Source organism: Pleurodeles waltl, chromosome 7, assembly GCF_031143425.1.
Source record: "Pleurodeles waltl isolate 20211129_DDA chromosome 7, aPleWal1.hap1.20221129, whole genome shotgun sequence".
In the NCBI taxonomy this organism is placed as follows: Eukaryota; Metazoa; Chordata; class Amphibia; order Caudata; family Salamandridae; genus Pleurodeles; species Pleurodeles waltl.
In genome coordinates this window covers 486,225,182-486,240,462 of record NC_090446.1, presented here as the reverse complement: position 1 = coordinate 486,240,462, position 15,281 = coordinate 486,225,182, and the positions used below count along the sequence as shown (strand labels likewise).

General features: G+C 47.0%; 1 protein-coding gene across 1 annotated transcript in view; it reads left to right on the top strand.

The window, feature by feature from the left end:
* Positions 1 to 14,451, top strand: part of LOC138247262 (zymogen granule membrane protein 16-like) — a 28,660-nt gene extending 14,209 nt beyond the window's left edge. The window contains exon 4 of the mRNA XM_069201984.1: positions 14,026 to 14,451. Coding sequence (XP_069058085.1) covers positions 14,026 to 14,377 — 352 coding nt within the window. The 3' untranslated portion in view covers positions 14,378 to 14,451. The remainder of the gene's footprint in view (positions 1 to 14,025) is intronic.
* The last annotated feature ends 830 nt before the right edge of the window (positions 14,452 to 15,281 follow it).

The following is a 15,281-nucleotide window of genomic DNA, read 5'->3' as shown; positions in this document are numbered from 1 at the left end:
GCTTGTTCTTTGTTGCATGATTCTTTTACAATTTAGTTTGCTGACTTGAAACTCATTAGTAGATTACCAAAAACATATTGTAGGACATTTGTTCCTTTGGGAACCATGAAGCTATACTTTCATTTGTTGATGCAGATATTAGGAAAGTGAAACATGTTCTTCCCTTCGTTTCCCATATACACAAAGTAAAAGGTGATTTGTGTTGCAGGATCATGAGTTACCCTAAAAGGGGTTGCAGTCTAGGCTAATTGACAGACAATAGATTAAGGTCCTGATTTTAGAGGGCCTAGTGCTTCCTTGCGTCACGTTAGCGTCATTTTTTTACGCTAATGTGGCCCAACGAGGCCAAAATCACTGTGCCAGATTTATAAATTGGTGCAAAGCATGCATGGTGCCACTTTGTAACCCATTGCGCCACATTATACCTGCGCCATTCATAATGTATGCAAGGGGGGTGTTTCCCGTTAGGGGAGGATGAAAAATGGCACAAAGAAATCAAAAATATTTATTTGCGACATTTATCGGGTCATTTTTAAGGCCTGCACAAAACAGGCATTAAAAAGAGGAACACCATTATTTATAATGGTCTTCAATGTGCTTTGCAGGATAAACATCAACATTTTTTACGCTAATCCTGCAAAGCACCAAACTAGTGACAAAAATGTTGATGTTAGTTCCCTAGCTACCGCCATGGTGTGCAGTATCTTGAATAAGGCGCAAACATGGTGGCTGTAGTGGGGTTTGTAGGAGGCTGGACTGGCTTGTAGTGAGTACCAAGGGGTACTTGCACCTTGCACCAGGCCCAGTTATCCCTTATTAGTGTATAGGGTGTCTAGCAGCATAGGCTGATAGATAATGGTAGCTTAGCAGAGCAGCTTAGGCTGAACTAGGAGACGAGTGAAGCTCCTACAGTACCACTTAGTGTCATATGCCCAATATCATAAGAAAACACAATACACAGATATACTAAAAATAAAGGTACTTTATTTTTATGACAATATGCCAAAAGTATCTCAGTGAGTACCCTCAGTATGAGGATAGCAAATATACACAAGATATATGTACACAATACCAAAATATGCAGTAATAGTATTAGAAAACAGTGCAAACAATGTATAGTTACAATAGGATGCAATGGGGACACATAGGGATAGGGGCAACACAAACCATATACTCCAAAAGTGGAATGCGAACCACGACTGGACCCCAAACCTATGTGACCTTGTAGAGGGTCGCTGGGACTATTAGAAAATAGTAAGGGTTAGAAAAATAGCCCGCCCCAAGACCCTGAAAAGTGAGTGCAAAGTGCACTAAAGTTCCCCAAAGGACATAGAAGTCGTGATAGGGGAATTCTGCAGGAAAGACACAAACCAGCAATGCAACAATGATGGATTTCCAGTCGAGGGTACCTGTGGAACAAGGGGACCAAGTCCAAAAGTCACAAGCAAGTCGGAGATGGGCAGATGCCCAGGAAATGCCAGCTGCGGGTGCAAAGAAGCTGCTACTGGACTGTAGAAGCTTAGGTTTCTGCAGAAACGACAAGGGCGAGAGACTTCCCCTTTGGAGGACGGATCCCTCACGCAGTGGAGAGTCGTGCAGAAGTGTTTTTCCACCGAAAGACTGCCAACAAGCCTTGCTAGCTGCAAATCGTGCGGTAAGGGTTTTTGGAGCTGCTGTGGCCCAGGAGGGACCAGGATGTCGCAAATTGTGTCAGGAGACAGAGGGGACGTCGAGCAAGAGAAGGAGCCCTCTCAGTAGCAGGTAGCACCCGGAGAAGTGCCAGAAACAGGCACTACGAGAATGCGTGAAACGGTGCTCACCCGAAGTCGCACAAAGGAGTCCCACGTCGCCGGAGAACAACTTAGGAGGTCGTGCAATGCAGGTTAGAGTGCCGTGGACCCAGGCTGGACTGTGCACAAAGGATTTCCGCCGGAAGTGCACGGAGGTCGGAGTAGCTGCAAAAGTCACGGTTCCCAGCAATGCAGTCTGGCGTGGGGAGGCAAGGACTTACCTCCACCAAACTTGGACTAAGAGTCACTGGACTGTGGGAGTCACTTGGACAGAGTTGCTGGATTCAAGGGACCTCGCTCGTTGTGCTGAGAGGAGACCCAGGGGACCGGTGATGCAGTTCTTTGGTGCCTGCGGTTGCAGGGGGACGATTCCGTCGACCCACGGGAGATTTCTTCGGAGCTTCTAGTGCAGAGAGGAGGCAGACTACCCCCACAGCATGCACCACCAGGAAAACAGTCGAGAAGGCGGCAGGATCAGCGTTACAGAGTTGCAGTAGTCGTCTTTGCTACTATGTTGCAGTTTTGCAGGCTTCCAGCGCGGTCAGCAGTAGATTCCTTGGCAGAAGGTGAAAAGAGAGATGCAATGGAACTTGGATGAGCTCTTGCATTCGTTATCTAAGGAATCCCAAGAGACAGAGACCCTAAATAGGCAGAAAAGAGGGTTTGGCTACCTCGGAGAGAGGATAGGCTAGCAACACCTGAAGGAGCCTATCAGGAGGAGTCTCTGACGTCACCTGATGGCACTGGCCACTCAGAGCAGTCCAGTGTGCCAGCAGCACCTCTGTTTCCAAGATGGCAGAGGTCTGGATCACACTGGAGGAGCTCTGGGCACCCCCTTTCTTTTGTCCAGTTTCGCGCCAGAGCAGGGCTAAGGGGTCCCTGAACCGGTGTAGACTGGCTTATGCAGAAATGGGCACCAAATGTGCCCATGAAAGCATTTCCAGAGGCTGGGGGAGGCTACTCCTCCCCTGCCTTCACACCATTTTCCAAAGGGAGAGGGTGTAACACCCTCTCTCAGAGGAAGTCCTTTGTTCTGCCATCCTGGGCCAGGCCTGGCTGGACCCCAGGAGGGCAGATGCCTGTCTGAAGGGTTGGCAGCAGCAGCAGCTGCAGTGAAACCCCGGGAAAGGCAGTTTGGCAGTACCAGGGTCTGTGCTACAGACCACTGGGATCATGGGATTGTGCCAACTATGCCAGGATGGTATAGAGGGGGCAATTCCATGATCATAGACATATTACATGGCCATATTCGGAGTTATCATGGTGAAGCTACATATAGGTAGTGACCTATATGTAGTGCACGCGTGTAATGGTGTCCCCGCACTCACAAAGTCCGGGGAATTGGCCCTGAACAATGTGGGGGCACCTTGGCTAGTGCCAGGGTGCCCACACACTAAGTAACTTAGCACCCAACCTTTACCAGGTAAAGGTTAGACATATAGGTGACTTATAAGTTACTTAAGTGCAGTGTAAAATGGCTGTGAAATAACGTGGACGTTATTTCACTCAGGCTGCAGTGGCAGGCCTGTGTAAGAATTGTCAGAGCTCCCTATGGGTGGCAAAAGGAATGCTGCAGCCCATAGGGATCTCCTGGAACCCCAATACCCTGGGTACCTCAGTACCATATACTAGGGAATTATAAGGGTGTTCCAGTAAGCCAATGTAAATAGGTAAAATTGGTCACTAGCCTGTTAGTGACAATTTGAAAGAAATGAGAGAGCATAACCACTGAGGTTCTGATTAGCAGAGCCTCAGTGAGACAGTTAGTCATAACACAGGTAACACATTCAGGCACACTTATGAGCACTGGGGCCCTGACTAGCAGGGTCCCAGTGACACATACAACTAAAACAACATATATACAGTGAAAAATAGGGGTAACATGCCAGGCAAGATGGTACTTTCCTACACAACCCCCCCCCCCAAACGAAGGACAATAAGACTAGCCATGACCTGATGAGTCTTCATTGTCTCAGTGGAAATATCTGGAGAGTCCATCTGCATTGGAGTGGCTACTCCCAGGTCTATGTTCCACTGTATAGTCCATTCCCTGTAGGGATATGGACCACCTCAATAATTTAGGATTTTCACCTTTCATTTGTTTTAGCCAAAGTAGAGGTTTGTGGTCTGTCTGAACAATGAAGTGAGTGCCAAACAGGTATGGCCTCAACTTCTTCAGTGCCCACACCACAGCAAAGGCCTCCCTCTCAATGGCAGACCAATGCTTTTCTCTAGGGGTCAACGTCCTACTAATAAAAGCAACAGGTTGATCCTGGCCCTCAGAATTAAGTTGTGATAGGACTGCCCCTACTCCTAATTCAGATGCATCAGTTTGGACATAGAATTTTTTAGAGTAACAAGGGCTTTTCAGGACAGGTGCAGAGCACATGGCCTGCTTCAGCTCCTCAAAAGCTTTCTGACAGTTTGCTGTCCATAATACCTTTTTAGGCATTTTCTTGGATGTGAGGTCATTAAGAGGGGCTGCGATGGAGCCATAGTCCTTACTGAACCTCCTGTAATACCCAGTGAGGCCTAGGAAGGCTCTCACCTGAGTCTGAGTAGTAGGGGGAATCCAATCAATAATTGTTTGGATTTTCCCCTGAAGTGGTGCAATCTGTTCCCCACCAACAAGGTGTCCCAGATAAACCACCTTCCCCTGCCCTATCTGGCACTTTGAAGCCTTGATAGTGAGGCCTGCCTTTTGCAGGGCCTCCAAAACGTTCCATAGGTGGACCAGGTGATCATCCCAGCTAAAGACAGCTATATCGTCCAAATATGCTGCACTGAAAGCTTCCAGCCCTTGCAGGACTGTGTTAACCAACCTCTGAAAAGTGGCAGGTGCATTTTTCAATCCAAAAGGCATTACAGTGAACTGGTAATGGCCTCCAATGGTTGAAAATGCAGTTTTAGGTTTAGCATCTTCTGATAATATGATCTGCCAATACCATGCAGTCAAATCAAAAGTGCTTAGATACTTGGCAGATGCCAGTGTATCTATGAGCTCATCTGCCCTGGGTATAGGGTGAGCATCAGTTTTGGTTACCTGGTTGAGACCTCTGTAGTCTACACAAAACCGCATTTCCTTCTTTCCATCTTTGGAATGGGGTTTTGGTACAAGTACCACAGGAGAAGCCCATGGACTTTCAGAGTGCTCAACCACTCCTAGTTCTAGCATTTTCTGCACCTCTTGCTTTATGCAGTCCCTGACATGGTCAGGCTGCCTATAGATCTTACTTTTGACAGGTAAACTGTCTCCAGTATCTATAGTGTGCTCACACCAAGAAGTGGTACCTGGCACAGTAGAGAAGAGTTCAGAAAACTGACCCAGGAGATTTATGCAATGGTCTTTCTGCTCAGCAGTAAGACAATCAGCCAAAACGACACCCTCCACTAGAGCATCTTGTTCTGTGGAAGAGAAGAGATCAGGTAGAGGATCACTGTCTTCTTCCTGTCCCTCATCAGTTGCCATGAGCAGGGTGAGATCAGCCCTGTCATAGTAGGGTTTCAGGCGGTTGACATGGAGCACCCTAAGGGGACTCCTGGCAGTGCCTAAGTCAACTAAATAGGTGACTTCACCCTTTTTCTCAACAATTGTGTGGGGTCCACTCCATTTATCTTGGAGTGCTCTTGGGGCCACAGGCTCCAAGACCCACACTTTCTGCCCTGGTTTGTACTGAACCAAAACAGCCTTCTGGTCATGCCATTGCTTTTGGAGCTCTTGGCTGGCCTGAAGGTTTTTACTGGCCTTTTTCATATACTCAGCCATCCTTGATCTGAGGCCAAGCACATAATCCACAATATCTTGCTTTGGAGTTTTTAAAGGTTGTTCCCAACCCTCCTTGACAAGTGTTAGTGGACCCCTAACAGGGTGACCAAACAGGAGTTCAAAGGGGCTGAAGCCCACTCCTTTCTGGGGTACCTCCCTATAGGCAAAAAGGAGGCATGGTAACAGGATATCCCATCTCCTGCGGAGTTTTTCAGGGAGACCCATAATCATGCCTTTGAGAGTTTTGTTAAATCTCTCCACCAGTCCATTTGTTTGTGGATGATAGGGTGTAGTGAACTTGTAAGTCACACCACACTCCTTCCACATGGCCTTTAAGTAAGCAGACATGAAATTGCTTCCCCTGTCTGATACTACTTCCTTTAGGAAGCCCACCCTGGAAAATATTCCCAGGAGGGCCTTTGCCACTGCAGGTGCTGTAGTGGTCCTTAAAGGAATTGCTTCAGGATATCTTGTGGCATGGCCCACTACCACCAAGATAAACCTATTGCCTGAAGCAGTAGGAGGGTCAAGGGGGCCAACTATGTCAACCCCTACCCTTTCAAAGGGAACCCCAACCACAGGCAGTGGAATAAGGGGTGCCTTTGGAGTGCCACCTGTCTTGCCACTGGCTTGACAGGTTTCACAGGACTTACACAATTCCTTTGTGTCCTCAGACATCCTAGGCCAATGAAACAGGGGAACAAGCCTGTCCCAAGTTTTAATTTGCCCCAGATGTCCAGCTAGGGGAATGTCGTGGGCTAGAGTTAGGAGGAACTTTCTGTACTCCTGAGGAATCACTAACCTCCTGGCAGTTCCAGGTTTAGGATCCCTTGCTTCAGTGTACAAGAGGTTGTCCTCCCAGTAAACTCTGTGAGAGCCACTGACATCTCCATTAGCCTGTTTGACAGCTTGCTGTCTTAGACCCTCTAGTGTGGGACAGGTTTGCTGTGCCACACTCAGCTCCTCCCTGGCAGGCCCCCCTTCACCCAAAAGCTCAGCAGTGTCTGCTTCTAGCTCCTCTGGTGTAGGTTCTACACAGGGTGGAAATTCTTCTTCCTCAGAAGTAGAATCCACTGTAGAGGGAGGGATAGTAGGAAGTGCTTTACTTCTACTAGCCCTAGCTTTAGGGAGCACTTGGTCCATTGTTCCAGGATCCAAGCTTCCCTGTCCTTTTTGCTTTTTGGCCTGAGCCCTGGTTAAAGCAAAAATATGCCCTGGGATGCCCAGCATTGCTGCATGGGCCTCCAACTCCACATCTGACCAAGCTGATGTCTCCAAATCATTTCCTAGTAGACAGTCTACAGGTAAATCTGTGGCTACCACAACTTTCTTTGGACCAGTAACCCCCCCCCAGTTGAGATTTACAACAGCCATGGGGTGGCTAAGTGTGTTGTTGTGAGCATCGGTTACTTGGTACTGGTGACCAAGTAGGTGTTGTTCAGGGTGGACCAGTTTCTCTATGACCATAGTCACACTGGCACCAGTGTCCCTGTAGGCCTGAACCTCAACACCATATATTAGGGGTAGTTGCTTGTACTTATCCATATTAAGGGGACAAGCAACTAAGGTGGCTAAATCAATAGCCCCCTCAGAGACTAATATAGCCTCTGTGGTCTCCCTAACAAGACCAACCCCAACTAAGTTACCAATAGAGAGCCCAGCTACTCCCTTGGAATGGCTATTAGTAGGTTTGCTCCCACCACCACTGCTATTAGTAGGGACACTAGGTGTAGCAGTAGGGGTTGTAGTGGTAGGAGGCTTGGTGCTTTTCTTTGGACAACTGGGATCTGTTGTCCAATGGCCTTTTATTTTACATAAATAGCACCATGGTTTCTTTTCCTTGTTTTGATTAGAAGAGGATTTGGGCCCATCACCCCCACCAGAGTGTTTTTGTGGGCCTGATGAAGGCTCATTTTTAGATTTGTCCCCACCCTTGTCAGAAGACTTACCATCCTTCTTCTTGTTGCCATCTTTGTCACCCCCTGTATGAACTTTTCTGTTCACCCTTGTTCTGACCCATTTGTCTGCCTTCTTTCCCAATTCTTGGGGAGAGGTCAGATCAGAGTCCACCAAGTACTGGTGCAACAAATCAGACACACAATTATTAAGAATATGCTCTCTCAGGATCAAGTTATACAGGCTGTCATAATCAGTAACTTTACTGCCATGTAACCACCCCTCCAAGACCTTCACTGAATGGTCAATGAAATCAACCCAGTCTTGTGAAGACTCCTTTTTGGTCTCTCTGAACTTATCCTGTATTTTTCAGTGGTTAAGCCATAACCATCCAGGAGTGCATTCTTAAGAACTTTGTAATCATTAGCTTCATTTTCTTTCACAGTAAGGAGTCTATCCCTACCTTTTCCACTAAATGATAGCCATAGGATAGCAGCCCACTGCCTTTGAGGGACATCCTGTACAGCACAGGCCCTCTCAAGTGCAGCAAACCACTTGTTAATGTCATCCCCCTCCTTATAAGGGGGAACTATCTTGTGCAGATTCCTGGAATCATGCTCTTTTGCAGGATGACTATGGGGAATAATGCTGCTGCCACCATGGGTTTCTAAACCCAGTTTCTGTCTCTCCTTCTCTACTTCTAAAGTCTGTCTCTCCAAATCCAGCTGTTGCTTCTTGAGCTTCAGTCTGGTTTGTTCCACTCTCAATCTATTGAGCTCCCTTTCTAACAATCTGTCATCAGGGTGGGTGGGAGGGACATGTCTTGAAACAGAAGTATGATGAGAATGGACAGAAGGAGACCTGTCCCTTACAGAGGGCACCCTAACAGCTTGGTTAACAGAAACATAATTTCTACTGTGATGAGAATGAATGCTCTTGTTATGATGTGAGACAACACTATCTGTATGGTGTGACTCAACATCAGTACCAACTATGCTAGACTGTCTAGTAATGGGTAGGCTTGGAAGTTTCTTTCCTGAATCTTTTCCTGGGGTAGTCCCTGGATCAGATTGGGAACCATTAGCTACTTTTCAACAGATGGGGCACTTTTAGCCTTATCTTGTTCTCTAAGCATGTTAAGTAACAATTCCAAGGAAGGATTCCTCCCTACACTCAAACCTCTCTCTATGCAGAGACTCCTTGCTCCTTTCCAGCTAAGGTGATCATATGCAAGTTTGGACAGATCAACATTTTGGCCTGTGCCAGACATTTTTAGAGAGAGTTAAAGTGATAGAAAAAGAGAAAAAAGTTTGCCAGAGCTTTTAGAAAGACTGGAAAAAAAACTTTTACAACTTTTTAGAACTTTTTAGAAAGTTAGAAGTACTTTTCAGCACTTAGAAAAGAGTGAAAAGAGGAAATGCAAAACTTTTTGGTTATGTGTATATACACTGAACTTGTTTTGTATATTTTTCTCTTATGAAAAGTACAATGACAAGAGTGGTAAGTAGTCTCAAAGCACTTATCCCACCGCTGCACAACCAATGTAGGAGGCTGGACTGGCTTGTAGAGAGTACCAAGGGGTACTTGCACCTTGCACCAGGCCCAGTTATCCCTTATTAGTGTATAGGGTGTCTAGCAGCATAGGCTGATAGATAATGGTAGCTTAGCAGAGCAGCTTAGGCTGAACTAGGAGACGAGTGAAGCTCCTACAGTACCACTTAGTGTCATATGCACAATATCATAAGAAAACACAATACACAGATATACTAAAAATAAAGGTACTTTATTTTTATGACAATATGCCAAAAGTATCTCAGTGAGTACCCTCAGTATGAGGATAGCAAATATACACAAGATATATGTACACAATACCAAAATATGCAGTAATAGTATTAGAAAACAGTGCAAACAATGTATAGTTACAATAGGATGCAATGGGGACACATAGGGATAGGGGCAACACAAACCATATACTCCAAAAGTGGAATGCGAACCACGACTGGACCCCAAACCTATGTGACCTTGTAGAGGGTCGCTGGGACTATTAGAAAATAGTAAGGGTTAGAAAAATAGCCCAACCCAAGACCCTGAAAAGTGAGTGCAAAGTGCACTAAAGTTCCCCAAAGGACATAGAAGTCGTGATAGGGGAATTCTGCAGGAAAGACACAAACCAGCAATGCAACAACGATGGATTTCCAGTCGAGGGTACCTGTGGAACAAGGGGACCAAGTCCAAAAGTCACAAGCAAGTCGGAGATGGGCAGATGCCCAGGAAATGCCAGCTGCGGGTGCAAAGAAGCTGCTACTGGACTGTAGAAGCTTAGGTTTCTGCAGGAACGACAAGGGCTAGAGACTTACCCTTTAGAGGACGGATCCCTCATGCCGTGGAGAGTTGTGCAGAAGTGTTTTCCCGCCGAAAGACCGCCAACAAGCCTTGCTAGCTGCATATCGTGCGGTAAGGGTTTTTGGAGCTGCTGTGGCCCAGGAGGGACCAGGATGTCGCAAATTGCGTCAGGAGACAGAGGGGACGTCGAGCAAGACAAGAAGCCCTCTCAGCAGCAGGTAGCACCCAGAGAAGTGCCAGAGGATAGGCTAGCAACACCTGAAGGAGCCTATCAGGAGGAGTCTCTGACGTCACCTGATGGCACTGGCCACTCAGAGCAGTCCAGTGTGCCAGCAGCACCTCTGTTGCCAAGATGGCAGAGGTCTGGAGCACACTGGAGGAGCTCTGGGCACCTCCCAGGGGAGGTACAGGTCAGGGGAGTGGTCACTCCCCTTTCCTTTGTCCAGTTTCGCGCCAGAGCAGGGCTAAGGGGTCCCTGAACCGGTGTAGACTGGCTTATGCAGAAATGGGCACCAAATGTGCCCATGAAAGCATTTCCAGAGGCTGGGGGAGGCTACTCCTCCCCTGCCTTCACACCATTTTCCAAAGGGAGAGGGTGTAACACCCCCTCTCAGAGGAAGTCCTTTGTTCTGCCATCCTGGGCCAGGCCTGGCTGGACCCCAGGAGGGCAGATGCCTGTCTGAGGGGTTGGCAGCAGCAGCAGCTGCAGTGAAACCCCGGGAAAGGCAGTTTGGCAGTACCAGGGTCTGTGCTACAGACCACTGGGATCATGGGATTGTGCCAACTATGCCAGGATGGTATAGAGGGGGCAATTCCATGATCATAGACATATTACATGGCCATATTCGGAGTTATCATGGTGAAGCTACATATAGGTAGTGACCTATATGTAGTGCACACGTGTAATGGTGTCCCCGCACTCACAAAGTCCATGGAATTGGCCCTGAACAATGTGGGGGCACCTTGGCTAGTGCCAGGGTGCCCACACACTAAGGGGGTCATTTTGACCTTGGCGGACGGCGGAGGCCGTCCGCCAAGGTACCGCCGCTGAATGACCGCACCGCGGTCAAAAGACCGCGGCGGCCATTCAGACATTTCCTCTGGGCCGGCGGGCGCTCTCCAAAAGAGCGCCCGCCGGCCCAGAGGAAATGCCCCTGCAACGAGGACGCCGGCTCAGAAATGAGCCGGCGTAGTTGCAGGGGTGCGACGGGTGCAGTTGCACCTGTCGCGTATTTCAGTGTCTGCTTAGCAGACACTGAAATACTTTGCGGGGCCCTCTTACGGGCATGGGCATGGGCACTGCAAGGGCCCCCAGTGGCCCCGCGGCACCCCCTACCGCCATCCTGTTCCTGGCGGGAGACCCGCCAGGAACAGGATGGCGGTAGGGGGTGTCAGAATCCCCATGGCCGCGGAGCGCGCTTCGCAGCCATGGAGGATTCACAAGGGCTGAACCGCCGCGGTCAGAATGCCCTCGGGAGCACCGCCAGCCTGTTGGCGGTGCTCCCGTGGTCGGTGACCCTGACGGTCACCGGCCGCCAGGGTCAGAATGACCCCCTAAGTAACTTAGCACCCAACCTTTACCAGGTAAAGGTTAGACATATAGGTGACTTATAAGTTACTTAAGTGCAGTGTAAAATGGCTGTGAAATAACGTGGACGTTATTTCACTCAGGCTGCCGTGGCAGGCCTGTGTAAGAATTGTCAGAGCTCCCTATGGGTGGCAAAAGGAATGCTGCAGCCCATAGGGATCTCCTGGAACCCCAATACCCTGGGTACCTCAGTACCATATACTAGGGAATTATAAGGGTGTTCCAGTAAGCCAATGTAAATTGGTAAAATTGGTCACTAGCCTGTTAGTGACAATTTGAAAGAAATGAGAGAGCATAACCACTGAGGTTCTGATTAGCAGAGCCTCAGTGAGACAGTTAGTCATAACACAGGTAACACATTCAGGCACACTTATGAGCACTGGGGCCCTGACTAGCAGGGTCCCAGTGACACATACAACTAAAACAACATATATACAGTGAAAAATGGGGGTAACATGCCAGGCAAGATGGTACTTTCCTACATGGTTGCTAAGAGTTCAAGAAAAGAGGCGCTGCATTTGATGCAGCGCCACCTTTCTTAAATCAGGCCCTACATTTCTAAATCTTGAATAGTTTTTTTACCTGTCCAACCCCAGGCCTCCCTGAAATCCATGTGTAAACCTCGGGTTTATCTCTTCAGATCAATGGAAGTGTCACCACTGGAGGGATTAACGGAAATCCAGTTGCTAGTTTTACCCCTCTAAAGACATTCATTTTATAGGGTTTTCTGAATATCCTATTAAATAGTTTAGGGAATTTTGGAGGGGAGTGAAGGGATTCTGTATGTTCAGCGAGTTTAATGCCATCTTGAAGGTTTGTGCCTGCATTTCCACATTCATGTGAATCAGGAAGTTCTTCTGCTCTTCTTTCTGGCTCCTTCATCTCCGGACCAAACAGAAGTTTGCTCTGTCCACAATATGGAGAATACTCACAACTGCATTTCCTGGGGAAAGGTCACAGCCTTTACATGAACTTTGAGCAGGTGTGCCAAACTATCTATTTTTTGGTCTGAAAGCAGGCTGAAGCTAAAACGTTTGAGTCATTTAGTGGTATAGTGGTTTACTTTGCACGTTTGCTGAAAAACAATAAACCCCATAGGCTCTCTGTACGAGTATGCTGGAGAGATATCCCTGGGGGTTGGGGAGGACAGTAAGAATACCACTCTTCATACTAAACAAGATCTGATGCTTCCATGCCCAAAGTACTGGATTTCAAACCACCAGGGCCGGTTTGGGGTGCAGATTTGCAGATGGTAAAACCTCTGCTCTAGAGCGAAAGGGGCTGCGAGCAGAGTCACATTCAGGCCACTACCACCTCCTACAGCATCACGAGGGACCAGATAAAACTACTCCTGCACAGGTACCCTACTAGTTCCTAAACCGTACCGGTTTCCTTCTGGATATGGTGAATGACAGCTAATATATACCTGGAATCAGGGTAAATTAGTGGAAAAGAACGCAGTAATGTTTGGTCTGTGTTGTTACTCCCCATTACAAGGACAAAAGTCATAATGGATGGATTTGAGTTTGGGGATACTGGCCAGAATCATTTATCTGGGCCCACAGTGACCCCTCACCAATATCCAGCTATCTCGTAATGAGAAGAATATAACCAAGCCAGAGCACCATATTCGTACACTCATCTTCCTATATTTTACTAAATTCATGATTGAAATAGATGGATACCTACCATGAATGAACTTTGTACAGTGAAGAACAATAATCTGGGACATTAGGGGCATAACAACATGAATGCTAAATAACTGAGGCCACATCTCTTTGACTAGAGGTGAGAACATCCCTGATCACACCTTCACGATGAGTGCAAGTGAACAGCTTTGAAGTAGAGCCCGAATGAAAGAGCCTATAATCCACACTTGCAGCTCAGGCCAGCCTCAACCTGTCAGTAAGAATGGCAATACAATTCCTTGGCAGCAATGGTGCATTACAAATGAAAGCCTCGAGGTCTTTCTGTGCTTTGTACTTGATCTTGTCTACAATCATTTCACTTTCACTGTCTTACCTCCTTTCCTTTGTGTGAGCATGAAAGTCCTGTTTTGACAAAGATACTGAAGCTCTTTTAAATCACAATATTGAAGATCTAGAGCCGGGCGTTCTCTGGAAGTTGTGCATAAAAATATGAAATGAGGTAGGATTGTGAGGGGACTAGCAGTTGCTCAGGGGCATGTCTATAAGGGAGAAGGAGTTACCTGAGAGTGGAAACCACACCAATAACCAATGGCACAGACGTCTCTGAATCTAGCAGGGGTGTGGACAGTACAGGCTACCCTCGCATTCTTGGATCAGAAGGCTGAAAGTCCAGTATTTGGGGGACGGGGGAGAGGGCGGTTTGAGCGATTCTTCTACCTAATTCTCTAGTGGTTTACTTTGGGAAAAAGAAGGATGCAGATTCACCACATATAGTGAGGACTGTAACGAGAAAAGTTGGACACGGAGTAATGGCAGTTTCCTGCAAGTAAAAGTGACTTTAAACACACTTTCCACCTACATGGTGGTGTTTCGTAAAGTTATAAAACATGCTCACCGGTGATTGTTTAGGTATGGTCTCTGTGCAAGGTCTTGAGAGACGGTGTAACAATAATCCAGTAATGTATTCTGTTCTCTCTTTTTATCTGTCTCCAGAATCCAAATCCGGTTCGGCAGCATTTGGAGTTCGCTGTACGGCAGCACCTCAAATTCTTACCTGGAGGTCATTCTCCGCCATGGAGAACACATCACACAAGTGTCAGGGAAATACAGCAGCTATGTTAACGAGCTGATATTCCTCACTAACCAGGGCCGTATGTTCCGCTTTGGCCAGCCCTCTGGTTCTTGCTTTAACCTCTTCCCACTCCACAGTAACACAGTTCTGCGCTACATCAGTGGGCGCTACTCAGGCTCCCTCATCACCAGTATTGGTTTCCACTGGGATAGGCCCCTTGGCTATGTATCTAGCCTGAACCACACTGGCGTGGCCCAGATTCAAGCACCATAAAGTGGTCATCCTCTCAATTATACAATTGCTTATGGAGAAAATTCAATAAAACTCAATAAAATTCAACACAGAATCCTGACCATGAGTGTCTTGTCTTTATTTGTTTTTTTTTCTCTCTATTATGTGTGGAGGGTTCAGCACAGAGTGTGAAGTGGGAGGTATTTCAGTTTATTGACCTGTTAACAAATTGCCCTTTATCGCTGACTACCACTTCTTCTGGAATTAAGAGGAGCTACAGGTTGGTAAATGATGTTGTATTCGATGTGACAGATTAAGCTAGCCCTTTCGGCTAGGTGGCGGGTAATCAGTTTAGTGGCTGATTTACCCCTATGAAATATTACAAAGAGAAAAGCTGCAGAGAGGTAGGCTAGTAATATTCTAAATCTCATATTGATTTCCTAATAACTTTAGAGCCTCTGGTGGCCTCTTGCTGCTGGGAGAGTTCTGATGTAAGGACGTTATTTTGCTTGTTTATTTGCCATACTTTTCTTGACAGAATATTACAGCAATGGTTTCTGACCATGCTAACACTGAGTCTGCCATTTGTGCAATATTTTAAGCACATACACCTTTTTTTTAACATGAGGTTACAGGATTGGAATAGTTAGGTGAAAATGTCAGTGAAAACTTACAGGGCGTCGTTCACAAAAATCTGTTGTGTTGCCATCGATGTGTCTGATTGTTTTGAGCTTCCCGAGCATCCCCTAACAATGCCATAGATGCATTGTATTCACAACACAGAGCTCCATGGCACACGTTTTCAAGATGCGTCAGAATTTCTGGCGCATGTTTGTGCTAAACTCACACATTGCTGGAGTAGCTTCACTAAACTGATGCAACTCCTGCAATGCAAGGAGTCTCCCATGAAAATAAACCCTGTGCTCTAATCAGGCAGGAAAACTTT